At 38.9% G+C, this 25,690-nt stretch overlaps 1 protein-coding gene across 7 annotated transcripts in view; it reads left to right on the top strand.

Moving 5' to 3' along the window:
- The window catches only part of SATB2 (SATB homeobox 2), a 197,144-nt gene that overhangs the window by 151,319 nt on the left and 20,135 nt on the right, over nt 1-25,690 (top strand). For all 7 annotated transcript variants that reach the window (XM_074364213.1, XM_074364212.1, XM_074364214.1 and 4 more), the window contains one exon: nt 10,152-10,349. In XM_074364213.1, coding sequence (XP_074220314.1) covers nt 10,152-10,349 — 198 coding nt within the window. The remainder of the gene's footprint in view (nt 1-10,151; nt 10,350-25,690) is intronic.

Here is a 25,690-nt window from a genome sequence, read left to right on the forward strand (position 1 = left end):
ATAACTTCTATTTTTGATGACTTTAAGTAATAGCATCCTCATTTTAGAAAATTCAGAAAATGAAGAAAAGTATAAAGGCAAAACCATGAATCACACATAACTCCACAATCCAAAGACAGTTACTAATAACATTTTAGAGTTTGTCCTTCTAATGTGTATGTGTGTATATGAGTTTCACATGTGTGTTTGCATCCTAATTGGGATCATACTGTATAACACAGAACTATAAGACAAGTTAAAACTACAGTTATTTCAAGGCCAACTTTGCATGTAGGAGAGTACATTTAAAAATCATGAAGTGTCTTTAGTCTTCTTATCTAGTTTCTTAGCCTTTGGAAAATATTGTGCAAGGATCAAAGTTTTGCCACTTTGCCCAAAAAGTGGTTTGACACTTGCCTTATTTATTAAGTTCCCTTTATGAGGATGGCCTTATTGGGACTGGGATAGCTCAGGCTACTGGAAGTAAATGTTTGGCTACCCTGATCTCTCTGGTAACAAGTGTGATGGGAAAAACTGGTCATGTGATGGATGCCCCATGTAAAATGAGTTGGTGGTCTCAGTCTCACTCCAAATGCTTTTGCTTTTACCATCTTGAATCCAGTGTGGAAGCCAGGCTGAAATGAGGCATGTGGCCTCGCCCGAGAGGCTGCTGCTTCGTGATGGGCAGGTTTCTTTGGAACACAATCATTTTGACAGCCTATCAAAAAGCAGTTTCTATTCATGTCAACTGTCCACCCAATTCAAATGAAAAAAAAAATCAATGCATTTCTACTACAATTACCATTTGAAAAAAAAAGTTACTGTGCTAAGTAGTGAGAAAATTAGATTTCTCAATATTCGCACATGCCAAACTAAGAGGGCGGTCAACACAAGGATGCCAAAGGGTCAAGTTAAGCCCTTCATCTTCTCTTTTCTCTCAGCATAACTCAAGGGATTGAATTCTGTTGAGGGATTATCAACAGAAATTCCCTCAAGATCTCGGTTTTTACATCAATCTTATAGTGAGGAATTGGGTTCTTTTTACCACTCCCATAATTAATTATGTTAAACTTTTGTGCCCTCAAACTAGCCTTTATGGAAACCCTTAATTAGATACCAGTGAAATTCAGAGTCCATTTGCACTTCTTAAATGTTAGATACCTTCATCCATCGCTGAGGTTTCTGTACTGGTTGTGAGCACACCTTTATCTACTGCAGAAACCTTTGAGTTGCATTATTTTGCCTGTTTGTGACCTGGCACCTGTAGACACTTGCTTATGACTTTGAAGCAAATCAGGTTGACATATTAAAGCCATCTGTCTGAACTCTCCCAGACCTCTTGCGAAGAGGATACGGAGTTAAACCATGGTTCTTACTGATGGAGAATGTTGGTGCCTATGAATGCTTCCTACCTCTTTGCTTTAAAGGCTGTTGAATCTCTTCCTTTCATAAGCCAAGACAAAGGTGAGGCAAGCTAGGACTTAGGGTACAAAATTTAAGGAGGCACACACTTTCAGAGCTGCACTCCTTAAATTGTGCACATTGGTTGCCTGCTTGCCTCACTCTGGCCCCAGCCCTGGTCTTCCAAACAAGTCTCATTTCTGGTTTTCTGCTGTACTTTTAAGTTCTTGAGGCAGTGTGCATATTATAATCTCTTATGTCATAGGTGTACTGGAGCTTGGACCTGAAGTCAGGGACTAGAAATATTTTGGTTGTTTTCTCTTTGATATTTTAGCCTAGTACATTTTGTTGTCAATATCTTTCTGGTGTTTAAGTGGAGAAGATTGCAGATTCATTCTTCTTTTTGACAAACATGGATAGCTTTTTCAGGTGCATGTTTCCATATATGACTATATGTATATGTGTGCATATTTATATAAAGTCACACCAAATCTCTGTACTATCATATAGCTCTGGTGTAGCCCTTATTTCTGTGTAAGGAAGGCAAAAAGATTTTATGAAATCCCCTCTTGACTTGAGCCTTTTATGACAGAGCTTAAGGAGTTGTTCTGAAATAAAATTTTCATTACTCTCAATTACAGATTCAATCTTTACAAACACATCCATAGAAATGTGAGACACAAGCCCAGAGACAGCTGAAAATTGGTCCCCATGAAAATACAGTTTGGAATTTAGAGTAAAATTTTGAAAAATAAAAAAAGAAGCAGATCATTTTTACTTACCACATTCAAGGTATAAAATAATTAACCTTGAACTGTAACCAAATGCTCAGCACAGATCTTTTTTCAGGTTTAGATGACCTCCTCATCAGGGGCTCATTGAAGCCCTTGACAAGTCTCCCTTGCAGTTTAGCCTTTTATCCATTTCAGCTTTCTTGATTAGGTTATCTTGAATCATTAGGGGGTTTATTTATTTTAATAGACACTTATTGGATTCATGAAAAGAGAATTCGGTGACTAAGAAACAAGAGCTGAATATTATCTGGCTCATTTCACACTTCAGAAGAGTCTCAACCAGCTGAAGAGAAATTCTTTCACAGTTACAAAAGTTTGTTTGGGGACTTCATGTGCTTCCATTTAGAAAGTGAACTGTCTGTGGTTAATAATATGAATTTTCTTTGGAGACACTCAGAAAACATTTCCTTTTGGTTACATATGCTGACATTTCTGTATTGAAGATGTGGGTGAGTAAATGGCCTTTTACATTTCTGTTGCAAGAAGCCTTGAGTCATTCTCCTGAAGAACTGTTCATTTGCTGATTTATTCATTCACTGGAGTTCCTAGATGGGCAAAGAGGGTGGGGCTTCTCACTATTTGTAGATTGAATTCACTCTTCAGCTCTGTGTTAGGCACATCGAGGGAACAGTAAAGACTGTGTCAAGGCCTTGCCTTCAAGGCGAGTACAACCTTACTTAACAGAAACAAAGTTTTTACTCTTTTGCTCTTGTTGATCAGACCAGGCTGTGAACTTGCATTTGTTTCTTAGAGAGTGCTGGTTTGTATTTGTTCTAAAATATTATAAAAATGAGGAAATTTGTCACCAACAAAGAACATTTTATTTTGTTTAATTTAATTTTATTTAATTTTATTTAATTTAATTTTATTTTATTTCATTTTTATTTTATTTTATTTTATTTTATTTTATTTTATTTTATTTTATTTTATTTTATTTTATTTTATTTTATTTTATTTTATTTTTAGGAAAAAATATGGGAGCTGAGAGAAGTTGGAGTATATTACCAGTGTCCCTCGGCAGGAAAAGAAGTAACTTAATACACAATGATGTTTCAGTACCACGGACAGGAACCCCACTCTTCCCATCTCCTTCCCCTCCCCCATCACTTAAACAGGATTCAAACTCATAGCCAATGGGCTGCAAACTCAAACACTGGGCTGTATTGTTGGTTTCTGAAAGCCCTCCCTGGTCATTTGAATAGTCTCAAGAGCTTTTAGTGTGTAGTTTGGAGAATATGACACTCATCTATTGTCTACTTGAAATTTTTAAACCTTTAAAATTTTTTATAAGTGAAATAGATACGGCCCTTCCTCATTCGTTTTCAACCTGGGAAAGCTTTAAATCTCCTCGTCTGAGCAACAACAATGACACATGTGCACACAAACACATGCAAGAAAAGAAAATGGTTAAAATGACAAGAAAGGATTTTTTGAATGATTGATACAGTTTGGTGCTTATGACAAAAGTCATTGTTTTAAGAATTAAAACTCTTGGATGATGAAGGTTATGACGTATGGATTTTACCACTGCAGGCCATTGTGGGCCCTGATTAATACCCAGCAACATGATTTTATTATGGAAAAAAAAAAGATGTCAAGGCTAGGTTAAGTGGTGTTCTTGACTTTATCATAGTCTTTTCTTCAAGAATTGCTCATTAAAAAGGAGGAAAGAAAGGAAGGGAAAGGAGAGAAGAAAGAAAAGAATTCTTTGTCATAGCAATTAGGAAGCCTTCAATGACTCCTGTGGACCATAGGATCAGGATGAAAATCCTTTATAACATGACTCCCACCTCCATTTCTAGCCTGTGCTTTGCCTCCATAAAGTTGCTTCTGATTCCTTGAATGTGATAATTTTATAAATCCATGCATTTGCTGATAATGTTACCTATGCTTGGAATGTGAATCTAATCACTTCCTCTTCCCATCTGGTGCAATCCATCTTTATCTTTCAAGGTCCACCTTATAAGTCCTGTTCTCTGTGAGGACACTTCCCCTGAGCTTCATGATCAGAATTGCTTACTTCCTTGTTCTCAATCAATCAGCCTTTTAAGTAATAAGTAATAATGAAAATTAATACCTTGTAATAGCCTACAATGAAAAAGACTATGAAAAGAAATATATACATAATATGTTTTCTCTTATTTCATTTATTTTTAAGGAAAAATATAAATGAATCACTATGCTGTGCACCAGAAATTAACACAATATTGTAAATCAATTATCCTCCAACTTTTAAAAATTGGGGGAAAAAAAAGAAAGCTAAATGATATATGCAATGTGCCAGCACATTGCATGGCACATAGTAGGTGAATGTTCAGTACAAGATTAGAAACTAAATTAATGTTCTGAGAGACCTCTGTCACTATTTGTACTTATATAATGGGGTACCTTGGATCACTCCATGTTCTTTATCATATTCATGTGTTGGAGATGGGGGAAAAACCCTCAGAACATTGACAGTGTTGTTTCTAAAAATTTGTGCTCCTCTCCAACTGTGACTCTGAATTTGAGGTGGTAAAACATTCTTCTGGGCTCATTTCTGTGCACTCTAATAATTCCAATTCAATTGAGCATTTATTGATCATCTGTTATGTGCAAGGAACTATACCTTGCTCTGAAAAGGCTAACATGAGTAAGAAATCCACCTTTTCCCTCCACCCCAATCAAGAAGCCGACTGTTCTGACAGGGGTGCAGGCATGCCCACCAGTAGCAGTAATAATCATCAAATTGTGAAAGGGTTATAAGCACAGTGCTGTGGAATCATGCAGAAGTGAGCGACTAGTTCTTACAAGAGATCAGGTGAGACCATGTCAGCTGAGCCTTGAAGTAACAGCTTGCATGGAGGGGGCAGAGGGTTGAGTATGAGATTTTCCAGCAAAGGGAGTAACATGAGCAAAAGCATGAAGATACACCAAACCTATTCGGGACTGAGTAATTCACAGTGGCCGGAGCACAAGGTCTTTGGGGGAACTGATGGGAGATGAAACCATGAAGGAAAAACGGGGGCAAATTGTGGTTCTTACTGTTGCCTTTTCTAATGCTCTTGAATTTTGAACTTAAAGGTGTCTCATTTAAGTAAATTCTCAACAAAACCATCAATTTACTGAGAGATAAACTATGGGGTTATTATTCATCTTTCAAAAAGAAATAAAAGTACATTTTTTCAAGTAGTAAGGATTCCTAATACATTTAAAACATTATTTGCTTTGTAAATTTAGATTGACGTGCAACTTTTCAGGAACCCGTGGATTGTAAACAAACTATATATTTACTGGTGTGAGTGTCACCTCACCTGCATAGTTGGGAAAGGGAGGCCAGAGGTGTTTTTTCTACTGAGGGAAATATATTTGTTTAAGAGGCTGATGAGATGGCTAAAATGAGATGTTAATAGATCTTATTTGCTTATGTGCTGAGTGCTTGGGAACTCTTTAACTACTGATTGCAAGGATGCAGGCTTTGAACTTATATTCCTTCTCTGGGTTCAGAATTTGAAGGTAAAAGAGTTTTAATTACAAATTCCTTGGCATCATTACACTTTGGCTCCATGTACATTTTCCTATGTAAGTTCCAGGTATTCTCTGTATTTTTTTAACTTTTAATTTTGAACACATTTTAGACTCGCAGATATGTTGCAAAACAGTACAGTTTCCATGTATTTCTCACCTCGCTTCCCCTAATACTAACGCCTGCATCAGCATAGTGTGGTCAAAGCCAGGAAATTAGCATTGTTTTCATACTATTAACTAAACTAAAAACTTTATTCTAATTTTACTAATATTTATTTATTAATATATACTAAATATTAGTAGTATTTCCACTAATGTCCATTTTTTGTGCCAGAATCCCAGCCAGGAACCACACTGCATTTAGTTATTGATCATTAGTTTCTGGCACTCTTTGACCATTCCTCTGTCTTTTCTCTTTCTTGTCTGCTTTTTTTTTTTTTTTTTTTTTTTTGTCTTTGTAATGACCTTACCACTTTTGAAGAGGACTGATTGGTTATGTTGTTGAACATCTCTCATTTAGAGTTCGTCATGATTGGACCTGAGGTTATGCATTTTTGGCAAGACTACCTCACATACTATCTCGTGTCCTTTGCTGGAAATCATATCACACGGTTTATGGTTGTGAACATGTCATCGCTGGTGATGTTGACCTTGATCACTTGGCCAAGGTGGTTTTTCCTTTGTACTTTGACCCCAATAGCTAATCATTATCTCTCGTTTCTGACAAATAACAAGGTAACAGAGCATGAAATGGGGAGCTGGAAGGTAACTTAGAGACCATCTTTTGTGAACCCCTCCTTTTATAGTTAAGCTTCCAGAAGATCCAAGAGGGTAACCACTTATCCACAGGTCACCAGATTACTTAATATCAGAGCAGTAGCATAGCAGTTCAGTTTCAGGCCCCCAAAATGACTATTCTGTGCTCCCTAACTGTGCACAGCACATGAAATTCACTTAGCCTCAGTTTTACTGTATAAAAAAGCTAAACTGACTATATGAATATTCAGCGAACTTTTGGTCAAAACTTAGAACCAGACTAAAAGCAACCACAGCTAGGTACGTACTCCACAGTTCCTGGTGCCCGCTCACAAGGCTGGCCGCAGCTGGAAATCAGATGTACCTCTGTATCAACACCTCTGAAATGAAAATAATTCTCCTGGAATGCTCCACATAACACATAGGGAGCAACAACAAAAAACCTACTTGAGATTTTTAACAGAAAAAGGAGATTTGTTTATTAATAATTCATGAGTTCCCATTGAACATGCACGACAGAAACAGTGCTATTCAATAGAGAATACTGTCATCTGTCACTGTTTTATTTGACATTTACACTTTTTTTTTTTGCCTGATACTGCAAAACTTTCTTGGATGGCATGCAAAAATTATATAAATGAAAAAAATCCCAGTGTGGGGACTCTATCTCTTCTGTGATGGGTTCACTCCCAATTCCTTGCATGTGTGTTCATGCAACAGCGTGGCACTTTTTCACACAATCATTAGCCACCAAACAAGCTAGTAAGAGACCCTATTGAGAAAACAGAGATAAGCATCCCAAATGGGCTGGGGGAAGGATCATGTGAAGAAAAAGATGGAGGGCGAGATGGCAAGTGAGGTGGAAGAATAGATTTCCGCAAGATAAGCACACAAATGTGCGGAGTGAGCAAGTGAGTCTGAGAGAATGGAAAGCAAATCATGGCTGCCGTGAAGCAAACTGACAAAAATACATTGCCGTTTCAGATGCAAAATAAATATTTATAAATGACATCATGGGAGCTCCACTAGTAGGGAATATCGGCATTTAGTAGAAGAGCAAGTCAGAGTCAGGAGCACCTCGCAGCTTTGTGCTACTGTAAGGCTCTCGACAATATTTCTGCTCTGTAGGTTAGTTATTATTTATAAAAATCACAGAACCAGCTGATACATTCATAAGCTAATTATTGAAGCAGCTGGGTACACATGGTGCAATATGTCCAAGGCTGTGAAGTATCACAGATTTCTTGGGGCCTGCTGTGGTGGGGGTGCACTGTTGAAGGCTCCATCCCTTAATCTGATCAGCCAAGCAAACACTTTGTGGGGAAACTAGATTAATAACCCTCTAAATACCATGAATGTGCTTCAGCTTCAAAACTGGGTTCCCTTAAACATGCTATTAGCTCAGCTCCATCAGGGATTTGAGGAAGTTCTCTGGTGCCCTAAGAACAGGGTCTTGTTGGCTACCTCCCTGTGCCAGAAATTAATTTGGTTTGCTTATGTCTGCACACATGATCACACTTGTGTCTAATCCGCTCCCTAATAGCTTCAAGGTCAGGACCCTGCATGTCAGTGGGCAAATTGAGCACTAGACTGCTTAAAGACTGATGGCAGACAGCACACAGTCCATAACGAGGCCTGTAGTTTGTTCTAAGTGATTGTAATGAGTGCAGATTATAACAGCGCATATAAATCAAATGCGGCAATGCATGTTGTGCGAGACATTCCGAGTTTCATACGTGGAGATCCTACTCAGCTGTCACCTGTCTCCTTTCAAGCTGCGGCTTCCCACAATGCAGTTCACTCCTCATGCGGAACAGCAGGTGCTGTCCTCCTTAAGGTCTGAGTAGCTCAGAACGTCATCTTTTAACAGATGTAGGTTTTTGTTTTTATTTTCTGTTAAATGATTGGCCGCCGTGCTGTAGCCTCCCCTGGGAGATGTTAAACATACCTGTTTGAAACATCTGAAAGAGTTCAGTTGGAGACTTATTCAGATCTGCGAAAAGACAGAGAAATAGGAGCTTATTTTTTCCACAGATGGTTTATTTTCCATTTCAAGAATTCTTTGCTCTGTACAAAGAAACCCTTGAGGGAACACTTGGGGACTAGGAGTTTTTTGTTTTGTTTTGTTTTTAATATTATTTGCTATCTGATAGGGATAAAAAAAATCAATCATCTTCAGTTTTCATATAGCTTGCACCTTGAAAAATCAACCATTACCTGTCTCTCAGTTGAACTGGAAAAAAAAAGCTATGAAAATACTTAGAAAAACATTTCCAAGCAAATGATGAGATATCTTGTTTTCATTCTTCCTAACCCTCTAACTCTCCCCAGCTCCCAGTTTATTGCAAGAAAAGATCAGGTCTGCGCAAATGTGGCCTCTCACTTGTAAAAACAAGGCAGTGTTGTGTTACAGATTAGTTTATAAATCCCCAGTGGCTTCACAGTTCAGTGCCTACAGCTGCTGCAGATGGGCCTGGGTTTTTGTCTCTTCGCGGTGCTGCAGCCGGCAGTTGAAGGAGAAAATGGAATGATCAGGTTATTAACATGGAGGCCGCGAGGAAGAGGCTGCACAATGAGAACAGCTGGTGTTGCTGTCTTGGCTGATGCAGCGGAGATAATCAAATCTTGCCTTTTTTGGGGGAAAGGCAGAAGACACAGTGGAGAGTTAGACAAACAACAGCTTCTGATATTATAAGGGGATTTTATAATGCATGTCAGGAACTTCCGTTGGCTTACAAGTTATGATACGGAATTTGTTGAGGTTCGGGATTTATTTTTTACAAAGTCATTTGTGTTTACTTATGCACCTTTTCTAGAAAAATTCTTACTCGTTTTTGCAGGAGGCGTGATGTGGGACAGTTCTTGTTTTTAAAATTAACGTAGCTTGGAAATGATGGGTTAGAAAGCTACTGGGTAAAATATTTTGACATGAGTCAGTGAGCGATGTTGACAGCATCCTCTGTATTATTTTCATATAATCCATCATTATTTGCATTACATTTTCTTTCTCGTGCAGTCGCGAGCGAGAGAACATCCGGATGCCAGAGTTGGGAGGCACACATTTGCAGGTGTGACCCGTCCAAGTGCCTACCTTCCTGCAGGTGTGGCTGTGGCGGGAAGGTGATGGTTTAGGAGGGCCCAGAGCCCGAGGCATTCAGAGATTGAGCAGATCGACACTTATCCTCATTCTAGCTAAGGTTGTTCTGGAGGGGTTATTGATAACTGTGAGGCTGTTTCCTCCCTGGAGAATTCAGTGCTGTTTATACATAGGCATTTTTCTTCTTCTTTAGAATTGACCACTTTGTAATACCTGTTTGTCCATCTTCACCTCTGTCTTGGAATAGACTGCTATCCAATTGGGTAATTTTTAAAAATTGTAGCTGACCAACATGAATTAATTTTTCTGAGGATTGGACAGCTACCATCTTCCTTGAGTATCTTTTACAAAGGAACTGTAAATTAATTGAGAGTATGTTCAATAGGAAGGGTGACAAGATAACCACTAGACTGACGACTCTCAGGCGTTGGTGTACCTACCTGCATGGCCATTGGTTTGTTTTCACAGTTGTCAGGCTGCCTCAGTATCTCCCCAGTTTGGTGGGAATAATTTTGACATAAAAATATGATAAACTGGGATGGTACCTGACTGCACTGAAGCCCCTGCTGCTGCTCTGCACTCAGCAGTTTGACTCAAGTGACCGTGTCTGTTTCCAGGGCTGGTTGTGTGAACTGCTCCGCTGGAAGGAGAACCCCAGCCCAGAAAACCGCACCCTCTGGGAGAACCTCTGTACCATCCGTCGCTTCCTGAACCTTCCCCAGCACGAGAGGGATGTGATTTACGAGGAGGAATCAAGGCATCATCACAGCGAGCGCATGCAACATGTGGTCCAGCTTCCCCCTGAGCCGGTGCAGGTAAGCATCCCCTTGTCCTCCGAAACTGAGCAGGGCTGTTGGTGCCAGCAACTGTTGAGGGTCAGAGGGGCACACCACACCGTCTCCCCTCAGAAGATATCTCATGCCATGTCCCCAGGGACAGAGGGCCCCGTTTTCACAGTGGGCATATTGTGTGTGTGTGTGTGTGTTTATGTGTGTATATGTATGCATGTGTGCACGTGCACACACACACACATACACACACAAATGACTGAGGCATCGATTCTGAAGGCAGCTGCTTTCCTGAGAGCATTTTACTTGTGGGGCTGTGAAGCCAGAGACTTCATGGAGAATTAAATCTACCAATTAGAAAATCTAGTTCATAGTTCCCATCAGTTCATTTTCTGAAGGAAAAACTCTGAAGTAGCCAATGAATTGATACAATATTCCTCAAGGAATATTTCACTAGGCTGAGGAAAAAGAAATATCCACATGAACTAGGGAATACCATTGAATCTCAGTTGAACCTTTGAGAGAAAGTGTGATGGAGTCTTAGAATTTTAAGATGAGCTCTTGCTGTTTTGGATTCTCTCTCTTTTAGAAATCTGTCTTCATTTGGGTTGTGTAGATTCTGCTTAGATTTGATATCATTGAGAGAAATAATATTTCTTTCTAAGAGTGACTGAGCCTAACTACTGACTCTTGCTGTAAAATCAGTTACTTTAGGGAAGAAGTATTAAGGAGGGTTTCTAAGGTTATGCCCCTTTGAGCTGTGCTGCAAATTGTTTCGGTAGGCCACGAAATTTGTCCTACTGCCCAACATCACCAATCCCAACTGCCACCGAGGGCGATCCTTTAGGGCCCTGTCTGAATCTCCTTTTGTGTAGCAAGAAGAGGAAAGGTGAGGCAGGAGTGCAGGTCTGTGTGCGTGTGAGGGTGAAGAAGGGAGATGAGAATGAGGGAAGGATGGGGCCGTGGTTTCTTGATCAGATATCAGGAGAGGTGGTGAAGGACGGGTGAAATCCTCTCTTTGAGCTGTCCTGTCTCCTGGCCCCTTGCTCTACCCTCACATGCCTTGGTGGAAAAGTCAGAAGTCAGTGGGTCCATTATATCACTTTTTATCCAGATATTGACATCTCAGTCAATGCTCTCGTTGGGTACTTTCCAAAGTCACAGAGTGAATCACCCAGATCAGACTCATGAGTTGGTAGAGCTATAAGCACCTCCAGGAGTCTCTTATAATATACACAGTGAACTCAGAGTGTGGGGGTGACAAAGAGTACTTGGTTAATAAGTGGCAGAGCCCGCTCTCCTGGCTCTGGGCTAGTGCTTGGGTGACTCATTTCCCAGAGGTGAGCCCAAGTCTTACGCTTTAGGATCAGCCTCTCTCTTCCGTCTCTTGTCCTTTCCTGGCTAGGGCCACATCCAAACACCAGGGCACCTCTCTACAGACAATTAGGTCAGCATATGCTGAGTCATATGGATTTTGAGATTTAGTAAAAATTAAAATTACAAAGGGGGCCCATTATAGGTTCACCAACCTTTTATTTTAGAAAATAAATTTATTCAAAAAATTCAAGGGAGGCTCCCATTTATTATTCATGTTTCATATGATAAAATATTCTTTAATAACAAACAGATTAATGAAAAGGAAAACCTAGACAAAAAAACGTCTTGCAAACATATACATTCAGTCCTATGAAAAAACTCACTATCACCCCTGTTTTTCTCATTTTGATGTGAATTGGTCAGAACTTCTGTGTTGAACCAACACAGGGCCAACAACTAGCTTCAGGGAACCACTGACTCTGTGTGGACTTTTCATTCAGGGTCCATCTTAGTCAATCCAGGCAAGGTAGAAACAGAGCAGAAGTGAAACGCTGATTTATTATAGACATTAATAGCATTTCTTTTTCATTATAGGATGATGACAGAGTTGACAATTTAGAGAAGTTTGAGATAAGAATACTAATACCTAATTCTTCATTAAAATGAGGACCTCCCTTCATCTGGATGATGACTCCTGTATATTTGTGTCTCCACTCTTTGTCCAGAAATTCTCATCTCTGTGAGGTCCCTGCGTTTAGGGAGCTAGAAGGATGTTCAACATAGTATTTTGAGTATTTTGCCTTTCAACTGACCAGTCTGAGTAAAGTAAATCTTAGAAGCAGACAGCCAGTTTATTTATGATTTTTATTATCTTTTATGTTAGTATGTCAGAACTAGAGTGTGCTAACAATATTTAATGGCTAAGAAAGAGTCAGTCTGTAATTTTCCTTTTCAGTTTTAAGCACTTTGTGGCTATTAACATTAACTTCTGACATCACTAAGAGAATTCACTTGTTTTATAAAAGGTTACTTCTATCACTCAGCTCTTAGCTAAAGAGTTTACAAATAAGGTAATTTTCTCTTCATTGACTTTGTCTTAGCCATTGACCTTGATCCCACAACTACTGTGAAACTCTTCAGTACATTCCCTTTTTTTTTTCTTTTTATAAACATTGTGCCTATCTCTCAGTGATACCCCTTTGAATGCTGCATTTATGTTTCTTGGTAAAATACAAAGCTTTGGGTTAATTCTTTATTACAATTGTGATACGAAAAATGAAGAGAACTTGAACTAGCCATCAGACTGGAGTAGAGCTGTCACGGCCTCTGTGACTTGGGAAGGACTGTATTTAGAAAAATCCCAGACTACTAAAATACGTCTGCAGCTGTCCAAAAGTTAAGGCTCTGGACTCAGGGTTGGGATTCACTGTGCACTCACATCCACTAAAATTTTAGGAAGATGTAATTGCTTATGTGTTTTAAGAATTTAAAAATTTGCATGTTGGTAATGTTAGTTTGGTGATGTTACATTTTGTCTAATTAGGCAGAAAATGCGGCATTATTAAACTGTTAAGTATAGGTGAAATCAGTGGTTATTAAGAATCTCTGGTATATGCACAGAAGTCCATCCCATTTGTGGTCATAGAAGAGTGCCACTTAAATTTCTTTAAGTAGTTAGGGTACACTATTCCCCAATGTTTCTTAAAGTATAAAGATATGAAGCAGTGACCTTTGCACATAATTACCCACCACGTCGGTCTGTCAAATTACAGCTCCACTGGACAAAAGGAGCTTGGAATCACCCCCTCACCATTTGGTGCTTTCTGTGATGTCAAGATGCCGCTTAGAGTCAGAACCTCTTTCCTCACCCAAGGAAGGAAATTATTCTTGCCTTCTCTTTGCAAATAGTTTATTAATTGGTAGTCTTATATTGCATGCAGATGTTTCTTTTTTTAAGTCCATGAAAGTTTTGAAAAATTTAAGCCCACATTTAGAAATTAGAAGATTTTGCTTAAAATCCAGATTTCAGGTAACAATCCAGAAAATCAGAAGATGTGACCCGCTGGGCCACACGGCGGGGCTGACACTCTCTGTGCAAGGCACACACTCGCCATCCTCTGCAAGAGCCCCACGTGCTGTTTCTGCACCCATCCACTTAGTTCACTTAGGCCACTCCTGTCACATCATTCTGTCCTGGTGAGGCCAGCTGGCCCCGAGACTCCTGCATCCGAAGCTCTATACACCAAAAGCCATACATGCCTTTGCCCTGTGGTTCTGATTTCTTCCATGGTAGCCACTGTGTGCCATCTATTTTTATAATTCTAACACCTGACAGAATCCTTCCCATGCTTACCAAGAAGTGCACACGTGAAGGCATTTCCCTTCAGAGGTGAAGCTAGGTTATAGTTGGGTTTGGGGCCCCTAAGAGGTATTGTCAGCCGCAGAGACTTGGGGGTCCTGGAAGAAAGACACATTTTTTTCCTTATGAATTCAAATCTCTCCAGCTGATATAGATTTGATGCCATATTGAATTATCCGGTTTCTCCAGTTTTCTTTCTGGTATTCTCAGCTTCTTCAGAAACCCCCATTTAAGTCCCTGCTGTCTGGGAGGTGACTTTGCAGGCTCTGAACGCACCTTGTAAACTAGATCCGCCTACACTGTGGATTCTCAGTGGGGCCATACTGCCCCAGGGAGTAAAAACTGATTCTTGGGGAGCATAATAATCATCAGTTTCCAGTTGTTTATGGGCTTCCAAAGGGACATAGTACATAAAGGGATATTCTGTATATCCGATATTAAAATTGCATGACGTGGGGGAAATGAATAAGAAAAAATGCCTAAAAAGGCTCCTTTGGGGAATAATAATGAAAAAAATGTTGCAAAATGCTAATATACATAGTTTCCAGTGCATGTCTACATAATACAAAGAAGACCATCATAAGTGAGATGAGATGGTATGATAGACTAAAACATTCCATGAAAAAGATGAAATGAATTCCAGTTTTCACACCAAAAGGTTGGAGACAAAATTGTTTCTTGTGGTTGCAGCGATTTTCCCCCTAGTGGTTATTACGACCCGAGGCCCTGAAGTGAGTGGATAGCCTCAACTTAGAATCAAAAACTAGTTAGGTTAGGGTATTCATTATTACCAGCTCCATTTTACAATTGGAAAAACTGGAGCAGAAGTGTAGAGCTTTGCCTGAAGCCAGGATTGCCAGCTGAATGAAAACACAGGCGTTTTTGGCATCCAGTCTTTCCTCTGACCACACTTCTCTCTTAATGCAGCAAAGGAGAAAGGACATTGCTCATGCTATGACTAGGTCACTGAGAGGGGCTGATTGGGGAGCATTTGCCAAATTGTTCATGTCTGTGTAGTTTGTGCTTTATTGCTTTATTATATTTCCACCACAGTGTTTCCATGGGTTATTTTGTAAGTTCAGGAATTCTGAGCTTGCTGCTATGTGGTTTCCTGACAAGTACTTGTTTTAAAATTCCATGCCGTATGCTGAGTAAGAATGTGAGACCCGGTGGATGACAGCCGACACCAGCATTAGACCTTGGCTCGTTTGGGTTGATGCCCACTCAGGGGATTCTCAGCATTTTCTAAGCTACTGAATCCTTGTCATTGATATCAACCAGTGGTCCTCAACCAAGGGTGACTTTGCCCCCCCATGGGATCTTTGGCTGTGTCTGGAGACGTTTTTGCTTGTAACTTGAAGGTGCTGCTGGTATCTGCTCGGTGGAGGCCAGGGATGCTGTCAAATATCCCATAACATGTGTACATGGCAGGATCCCAACAAACACTTACCTGTTCTACAATGTCAGTAGTGCTGGGGCTGAGAAAGCTGCCACAGACACACTACTGGTTGCCTAACAGTATAAGATACAGAATCTTCAGTATCTCTGAGACTGACTCGGAGTTTTTCCTGTTCAAAATCCAGTGATGATAACAGCAGTAACAATGGTGATGGTTCTTCTTCTTCCCTGGAAGCAGCTGGCCTTTTGGGGAGCCAGGGTTTCAAACTGTGAGATTTTTCCATCTCTTGTCTTCCTCAAACCTTATGAAAAACCAAGGTGGGGCGGTGATTTTTATCCACTTTCACATATGAGAAACTGAAGCTTAGACAAGTTAAGTAACCTGTTCAGAATGAGCCTATAACTCCATGTTTGTCTACCTTCAGTGTCTGACTTTTTTCTCTGTGCTAGAAAGAACCACTAAACATGCAGAGCCAGCCTTCCCTGGATACTTGCTGTTAGCTGTCTGATACTATGTGAAGCTGTTTATGTATGTTATTTAATTTTTACTCATTCTACTGAATAGATCTAGTTTTGTGAGTTCTGGGCTTTTTTTTACAAGATTTTCAGTACAGTGAACCTGTAACTCACTGGTGTGATGTCAAAGAACTGATATGACTGAATTTTTCACTTTTTGTTGAGCTGCTTTGGCATTTTGAGATAGCCTTGGACTGTGACTCTCACTGCTGATGTTTAAGGGTATTTGAAATCTATGAGTAAGCACTGAGAATTCAAGCATGGCTTTCTGCTCCGGCTGTGGGTATATTTTGATTTGTGAATTTGCTTCCATAAGGACAACGTCTAGGATAAATAAGCTAATTAATTAATCAATTAAGGATGTTTGCAAATTCTCTTACCAGGTGACTAGAATTTCTTCCACTTTGGATTCATTCCAAGTTCCCATTCAAAGATGGCTGTCTGAATGTGGCTCCAGAGTTCTGAAAGCCTACCCTAGTCGTGAGGGCGTGTGCAGATGGACATTTGCCATTTTGAATGAAATACTATAGCAGTTGCGTATAAAGAGGTCCTCACTCGGGAAACCTTTGGGAGTCCCTGCCCGTCAATGAGGAGCCACACTAGCTTTTTTTCATATTAATATTATGTTATCCCACATGTATTTATTCAATTTGAAGAGCATTCCTCATTTCTTTGTTAGCAGTTAGCTTTTCAGCACGTCCAAACTTTTTAATTTATCATTGGGAATATAGAAAGATGTGGAGGTCATTTACAATTAATTCCTTTTACTCTAAGAAATGGACATTTCCACTTTGGGTTCCCCTTTTTCCAAAGTGCAGTGAACAGATTTCTCTTGGTGGTGATGTCAGAAAGCTGAAGAAATTCCTTAGAATTGGTAGTGATAGATTAACTATGGCTTTGTTTTCTCCGGAGATTTAGGCAAGTTGCTTGCCTACTTTTTAAATTTAAAGTTTCTTAAGGTTTTTTTTTTTTTCTTTTGCAAGGCATGGAAACTCTGGCTTAATTATTGGAGATATGTTAAAAGAAGTTGAGGGTGATAGAACTTCATGAAAATCCAAGTGTAGGCCTGTGAATATAGTTCGGTTTCTCTGAACCTGGAACTGGGAATTCAGCAGGTGCAGTTCATGGATTCACCCGCTCATAACTTTTCTGTATGCCTGTATCAAATCCAGCTTCTGCTTCCCACCCCTTACTCACTGCTTTAAATTTGTAGAAGAGAGAGATTGGTCCACCTTATCCCCAAGAAGGCAAACTTTCTTGACACAATTTCCAACCAATAATGTGAATGCTTAATTTGGAAGGCACTGCATTTTAGAGGAAGAGCTTTCTTGGGCACCAGGTTAGAATAATCTCAAGGAGAATGGGAAATAGAAATCTAACTGACTGCAGACATGTATGAAGGTAACCTGTGAATAGCCTGTCCTTGGGCTGGAAAGTTAGGGCCATTTAGTAGAACATGGCTCCTAGGACCCTGCATTTATCAGGGCAGATGGTAGCAGGTGTGATTAACAAGTCTGATATAAAGTTTTCATATCAAGGGAGATTTACATGGCTTTTCAATATAAAGTGCTGTGGACAGGTAAGCAATAGGAAATGAATGCCTAAGAGTGATTTTAAGTTTGTGTGTATCCAAAGTATTATGCCTTTTTATTTTATTGTAACTTTTCTAACATTTATCTTGAATGTCCATGTGTTCTGGCACTGTGCTCTAGATCCTGACAGAAATTAAACTCAAAATTTTACAGGAATCTGTTCTAGGTCTGCCTATTTATTGCTTTAAAGTGGGTTCGACATTTTACTAGGCTTATCATTTTAATAATTGGAGTTAGCTTTCTATGTCTCGTCCTTCATGGGGTTGTTCCAGTGTTTTTGCCAAGCAGAGCTTGCCTGTGAGTAACTAAACCTGCACAACACACCATCTTCCAAATTAAACATCCAGGATTAGCTATTGGTTGGAAGTGAAATGTCAAGCAGCTGGGTCCCACCTCTCCCAGTCTTTCCTGTCCTGGGCAACAGAGAGAGCTTTGGTTTCTTGAGTAGCTTGCTCTTCCATAATTGCTATGCTCTTTAAGTAATGGTCTGATTTTGATATTTTGCATTTTTTGAGAAGCAGCACGATCCCTTCAGCTCATGCTGTGGGTTACTGATAACACTCTATGTTTTTTAGATCCTGAAACTTCATGGAAGGCACTTTGCCCAACACCACTTTATAGGTAAAGGGAAGACACAGAGTTAGCTATCATTTACATCGGTACAAATACTCCTCACTGGTACAAGTTTCTGTACTGCTTAGTGCTCGGGAACCACTAAAGTCATTAACGTAAATTATGTTCCTTTATGTCTACTTTTACAAGTTTTGGGACAGCAGGGTACTCCTCATTGTCATATTCTTTTCCTTCTGGTGATATTAAATGAAAGTAGGTATGTTATAAAACCTTTAGTACCTTGGACTTTTCTTGCTGTTATGATAGGAAAATGAGATTAAACATAATACTTCTGAACATAAAGCTGGGTTGTCTTTAAAATATATATATATATATATATATATATGGCTATGGAATTGTTAGGGAATATTCTTGCTTCTTGTTCTATTGGCCAACTCAGTGTGGCTGTTTTCTATGTACCTGCTTCCTTCCTTCCACTCTCCTTTCTTTCTTTTCAATAATTTGAAACACTCTTTTAAGCTGAAAGAACAGAGGGCAGTGGCTAATAAGTTTTGTGGAGAGGCAAACTGATTAAATCTGAGCATTATGGAGCAAACAGAGAGAGGCAAAATAGACTAAGAATGCGTCCAATGCACCTGCCTTCTCCTCCACCCACAAAAACAACAACAATACATTTAAACTTAAATTAAGGCCCTTGTAGACACTGATGTATGATTGTTCTAAAGAAGGGTCTCATCACACTTCATCTGTGAGAAGGAAAATACATTCCTTTATAGTTTCATAGATACCTAGCAAAGTCTGGCTTTTGGGAAAGATGATTAAAATTGATTGATAAAAATGTTTTCAAGCCCCAAGTTACAAACAAGATTGAGAGAGTTGACCGTTTTTATTCTCACATTTTTGCTTGCTTGTTCAACAAATGTTGGTTGAGCTCCTTTAGTGGGCTAGGTACTACTCTAGGCACCACGTATATATAGTAAATAAAACAGAACTTCACACATATATTGAGCAGTTTTCCCCTTTACTCACGTAGAATGGCAATTTTAAGCAGACTTCATTCTCCCTCTGGCTGCCTTGCCTTCACCTAGAATTCAGGCTAAGATTTAGTGGGATCCATAGGTGGCATTTGGTTCTCCGATCCTGGCCTTGGGTGCCATCTCTTTGCTTCAGTCTTTCTAGCTATTTCCAGAATGTACTGGATAGTATCTTTAAAACATGTTGAGCCTCTCAGAGATGATATTACCTTACCAAAATGGCTATTTGAAGGTTCCAAAGTGATTTACATAGTTCTACAAAGAGTTGCATATGTAGATTAGTGACCTGAGTGACACTTTTAAAGACAGTTTTGATGGAAAACAGATGGATAATAAGGATGCCCACTCCACACCTAATTTCACCCTCACCACACAGACAGACACTTCTTTTTCTGTCCTGGTCGTGTTCTTTCTCTCCACCCAAGGTGATTTCTCTAAGCACCAGCCTTATTACCTGGCACTGGGGTTTGGGCTAATTCATTGTTAGTACTTGAATGGACCACCTGGCTCATTGGGCATGTGTTGATAAGCTGGGGCCTTTGGAGGGTCAGTTGTGTGAACTAGTCCTTCTTAATAATGAGCTGTTGTGGCAGAAAAACACGTGTTGTTCTAGGACCATGGGAGACTGCTTCTCATTTTCTCCTTACATTTCCTACTGGAATGCTTCTCATTCGTAGGTAATTGTTGATTTGAAAGGTATTCATTGTCTTTGCAGAAAAAACAGAAATGCACCTCTGCAGAGAAGGGCTCCCCCACATAGGTGACATTCTCATTGTTCAACTGGTCGATCAGAGCAGGGATACTGATTTCACATACTTTGATATAGGCCTTATCACTCAACCAAGTTCATAAATCTGGGAGATGATTGCAGCTGAAAAAGAGTATGAGGGTAGCTTGGGAAGCCAGGTCCTGGCTGCCTTTCTGAGACTTAATGAGATTACATGTTGGGAACCTGATTGAACTGACAATCCACAAATACTTATTAATACAGCTATTTTTATAAAATTTTGGACTGCCTGATTGAAAAATATTTCAATAGAAAGTAAAATATTTAAATGAAAATTAGATTTCTTTTAACCTTGCATCTTTCCTTTTTAAATGTAAGTGATATAAATTGTCAAAGAGCTATTCTAGGAGATGGAGACAGTAGCTCTGCCAGAAGCAGGAGGAAGAGCAGGACTAGAGAAGAACAAGAACTGGACCTTCAGGAGACTTGGGTTGGAATTCCAGGGCCACCCCTGCAATCAAAGCTCTCTGGTCTTGCAGAGGCCACTTAAATTTTCTGGAAATAATGATAATCTCAAATCTATACAGAAGCTTACATAAGAAGGTGATTGCATGGAAGGCACCTGAAAAATTATAAGTAGTATCTGAATATTTTTAGTATTAATGTTAGAGATAAAGTGAATAATTCTCAGAGTCAAACCAAGGGTGGTATCAGCGTATAATTGTATAACTGGCAAGTTATGAGCATGTGTCTTGCCTCTTTGTGTATGTGTTGTACAATTTTTTTGAGATTGAGAAACTCAGAGCTATCTGGTTTCATCTGATCTTTCTACATTTCCAAGCTCTCTGAAAAGTCATTACAAGTTACTGTAAGTTATTTAAAAGTCAGTGAGAACTTCTCAGCTCTGAATAAAATCCCTGTGGGGCATAATAAAATGCCATTGGATATGACAAAAGTGGGTTACTATTTTTTTTTTTTTGATGGTTTTAGCTTCAAAAAGGCAAAAAGACCACTCAGCTTCTGGATAATCTCTGGGACTTCTGCTGTCTTCACAACTCATTAGAGTCCAAAGTTGTCAAGATGCCATGCAGTGATGATGTTTGAGTCTCTCTGGTCCAGAGTTAGATAAGCATCTACAGTATCAGCAGTACTGACCTCTTGATGGACTCAAACAAGAGGAATGAAATTTTCTCTGGTCTTAAGTTGCTTGGAGGCTATCAGGGAAATAAATTCAGATTTTTGCAGAATAGGCAATGTATTTGTAGGTTGAGCAAAGATGCAGAATTTGCTAAGATTTTAGTCTTTAATGGGTCCTGAAAACGATGATGGGTGAGTTTCATGTAAGCGACTCAATTCTGGGTGTCACCACCTGGAATTCTACCTCTTTCCCTCCTAGCTATGCAGGTAAGGGGAGTGAAATAGTGTCATCGTGGAAGGAATAGAATCAGTTCTAATTTAGCAAAAACAGGAGGAAAAAAGTAAAACATTTGCAAATTTTGCTATTGATGGTACCAAATTATTTAAAATGCAGTTCACAATAAATGTTTAAGTCGTGGCTCCATGATTGAATGACACAAAGCTAAGAACTTGGTAAATGTAACTATTTGATTTTAATTTTGAAAAATTGTGATGTCTCATTTACATGATAGTAGAAGCAAACATAAATGCTTCTTTAGAAGGCAAGGCCATCAGATTATGTTTTTTTAAATCACATTTAAAGTAGATGGCTAGAATTTGCCTAAATCTGAGTATAGTTAAAAAGTTGAAAAGTTCTCAAATATTAACAATTTTTCTGTATGTGTTTGTTAACCCCTATGCCTTTCTAGTCAGTGTTTCAGGAACTAGCGCATCTTGTAAAGAAAGAAAGAAACTACTTTCTGTTTCTATTTTCAATGAACCTTTGACCAAATGGGAGAAAAGATGATGGGGTTAAGAAAAGGGACCTGTTGGTGACACTGACTCTGGTCACCGGGCGTGTGACCGTGGACAAGGGGTTTTATCCCTTAGAGTTTCCCTCTGCTGTTTTGTAACTGTTATAACATGGGTTAGGTGATCTCAGAGACTCTTTTTATCTGAAACACTCATTCTATGAGTTGATTTATCTATTTCTGATCCCCATTTGAGATTTTAATGAAAATGTAAAAAACAAAAAAATAAATAAATAAATAAATAAATAAAACACATTGCCCCTGGGAGGTTTAAGTGCATTTTGGAAAAACAAATTGGCAATAGAATATCAGATTATGAACACCTTAGATGGGCTCAGAGAGATCCAGTTGATTTTCTTATGATTGATAGTTATGACAATTACAAGAGAAAGCCAGCCACTGAGTTTTAGACTATTGCAGCCAAACCTACCTACTGTGGCTTCTCAGCTGTTTCTGTTTAGTGTGGAAATCTAATGTAGCTGAAAACTACTGCTGATTTTTATTAAGTTGAAGTCTGGAACTTCCCCTTGTAATGATAGAAAAGCACACTTTCAATTAAAGGAAAACTGCCAAAGTTCTGAAATTCATTTATTTTATTATTACTCGGTTTAACCCTAGAAATGGGAGATCAAGCAAACTAGATAGATTTGACAGTTCTAAGGTCACAAGTTCAATTTCCTCACAAGTTGTTTCTAGATCTAATTCACTGCGAATCATATAACCCTTCACCTTTAGATATGGAATCTCTTATGGAATTGTATATCACATCAGGGTCATCCTTCATCCCTTTGGGGCTAGGAAAATGACAGGTAAGTTGCGCCAGGCAAAGGAATTCCAGTGGCCAAGTCTGGAAAGCTTAGGAGGGATGTATCACTTTCTGTAGCAGATCAGGGTATGCTGGAGTAAGCTTACGCCAGCTAGCAGGAACTGATGGTTAAGGTTTCAGGAATTTTGGAAGCCAGTTAACACCGTTAGTAGAATGGAACTGGCCATGGTGGAATTACCCACACTACAAGAATTGGCAAATGATTCAATTGGGGCTTTTTTCTCTAGAGAGCCGGTTGTTAAACATTTACCAGCACAACACTGAATAGACTCCAATTAGCTTTTTTTTTTAAAGCTCTGTGGATATCCATGAATTTATTTTTCATAATCAAGACGTGCCAAAAACCAATGTATGAAAGAAAGGTTAGTTGCTTCCAGAACTGAATGGCTAATAGGTATTGCTTGATCACCCCAGTATCAAAATTAGTTATATGTTTAAACAGTAGTTGTTTCCACTCTTTCCCCTTCATACTTTACTTTAGTTTAAATTTATTTCTTCATGTTCGTGACATTTGTTTTTGTATTTCGTTCTGTATGTAATATACAAGGCTAACTTAAATGTATCTGGTTAAATTTATTTTGCAGAATCAGAACCGTGTAGCATAATGAGTCCATAGTCTGTGATTTCCCAGTGCCAATGACCCAACAGATTCGTGTAGAAAACAGGGGAAGTTATTTTAACAGAGTTTTTTCTTAGATAAGATAAAATGAACCCAGACAGTGCACTTCAAAATGAGGAGTCTATTGTTTTTTAAGAAGTACTCTAAACTTAGGGAGCTAAAATCTATGATGATGTGAATGCTTAAAGATAAGTATATGTGGATATGGAAAGGTCTTCCTATTTCTATTATGATCTGAATGAACAGAATGTGCTAAAGTGAACATATACTGTTTAAGTGCAGTATATGCATGCAAATGATTTCTTAAATATAGTTTTTCTCATTTCAGTTTTTTGACAATCCATGTCAACAGTGAACTCAAAAGTGTGGTACTCAAAGAGCAAAAAGGGAATTGTGGTCGACAAATGTCAAATATTTCCACGTAGATGTAATTTAGGAGTATACTTTTGAGAGAAATCCTTATTTGAGTCTGTGCTTCATGTGAAATGAAAGCCTCCCAGAGAGACAGAGCTAAAATAGTCAAAAGGTGTGTGTAGTGAGTTAATACAGTCATGTCCTTAGTAATGAAAGGAGAGAAGCAAATGGACTGATTCTTTCCTTGTAAAACATAATCTGGATCAAGTACATCAGTATGTTCTATCAGTTGATGATTCTTTGATATATCTTCATTTTAGAACTACTGTTGTACCAGGGGAGTTTTCTTGTCACATTATTTGTAAGAAATCAACCAATTTATTTTGAGCTCCTAGAACAGACATGCTAGAGATGGCATGCTGTCCTTCGATGATTGCTTCATATTTGCATAGGTGAAGCAGAGTTGTACAGTACACTCTGTGAACGTCATGTCGTCTGTGTTCTGTGTTGCCATTACTCACATATAGAATGTGTACGTAATCAGTTCCTATTTTATGTCACAGTCATCTGCATTTACAGCATTTCAAAGACTAGTCTGAAACATCTTGGCACAGATGGGGAGAGCAGAGTTGCTTGTAAGTTCCAGAACTACAAAGACACAGATCAAACATATGATATTAATAAATAGCTCGGATGGGAAGAGGGGGAGAATTAAAAATTAGGTTATTTATTTGGAAGGTTGAATGTCTCCATTTGTGATTGCTGTCTCTGTTCTTGCTAGGAAATAGGTGCTGGATTTTCTGTTTTGTTTTTTTTTTCTCCCATCCTCACATTTCTCTCCTCCCCCTTTCTCATGTTTTGAATTAAAATCTAAAGACAGACGCAAAGAGTGTATATATAACTGCAAAAAGCATGTGGTAAATCATGGTGGAGGTTTGTGATCTCACAGGCATGGTGGTGTCAGGGACTGAAGACCAAAGGCGAATCCTTAGCTTCCAGTGGATTTACTTGAAATCCCTCACCCTTGTAGCGTATCATGGATAATAGCATATCATGGATAATTACATTTTTACAAACGGTAGAGAAAATCATTTTGACACACACATAGTAGTTTCCAGCCAGACCAGCTTTTCAATCTTTTACAGCTTTCATGCATTAAGGCTCATATTTTCTTTGTTTATTTTTAAAATATTATCACTAATAATAGGTTTGTTCTGTGGCCAGCCTCTGAGTAGAAGATAGTGAGGAAGACCCCCTTTTCCCCTATTTGCCCCAAGTCAGACATTTGATACCTTTTCCTTTGTAGAAGTCAGTGCTACTCATGTTTTTCATTAAAAAAGTTATGGCAAGCAAATTTTCATGGAGATTTTTAGAAGCTTTGGTCATTTTTCAGCTTATTGCTATGTGTAATAGAATGAATTATGTCTAGTGGCAAATCACTGGGGGAAAAAAAAAGAGAAGAAAAAGTCATAGAAGAAATACTGTTATCGATCTCTTTGCCACTGCTATGTGATGATGTGAATTCTGACTGGGTGGACCTAGGAAAGGTCGTCCCCGTTAACCACTCAGCTGCATCAGAATTCCAGGGCCCAGAAAGCATTGGGGGACAATATTCTCTGTCCTTAACCCTTTCTGATCAGATGTGGTATTTCATTTTGAAAATGAAATTAACTCCCCTGAGGCCTTTGAAACTTGAATAATACACAATAAATAAAATCATATCTAATAACTCAGCTGTTCCATTTGGCACCATCATCGTCTTCTGGATGGACTGCGGCTGCGGAAACATAAATACTCACAGGCTTCGAAAGCCCCGTTTCTATTTGCTAAATAAACTTGGCTGGCTTTAAATTCCTCTGTGTACAGTCATTAATACAATCCACTTTGACAGCATTTAATTAAAGTGCTTTTCTCTATTAAATTCATTAAAAGTACCCCCCACTCCACCCCACAACTTGTATAACTGCTTTCCAGATACTGAGTGGCAGCGACCTATGAGGCTCACTTTAAGTAACTTCTCATTTTTCTTTGTAAAATGTTTATTACATTCAATTTAGAAACTGTTAAATATGACTTAGAAAGAAAGTCAAATTCCAGGACATGTTCCCCATCCCTTTAGAAATTT

This window comes from Camelus bactrianus, chromosome 5, assembly GCF_048773025.1.
Source record: "Camelus bactrianus isolate YW-2024 breed Bactrian camel chromosome 5, ASM4877302v1, whole genome shotgun sequence".
NCBI lineage: Eukaryota > Metazoa > Chordata > Mammalia > Artiodactyla > Camelidae > Camelus > Camelus bactrianus.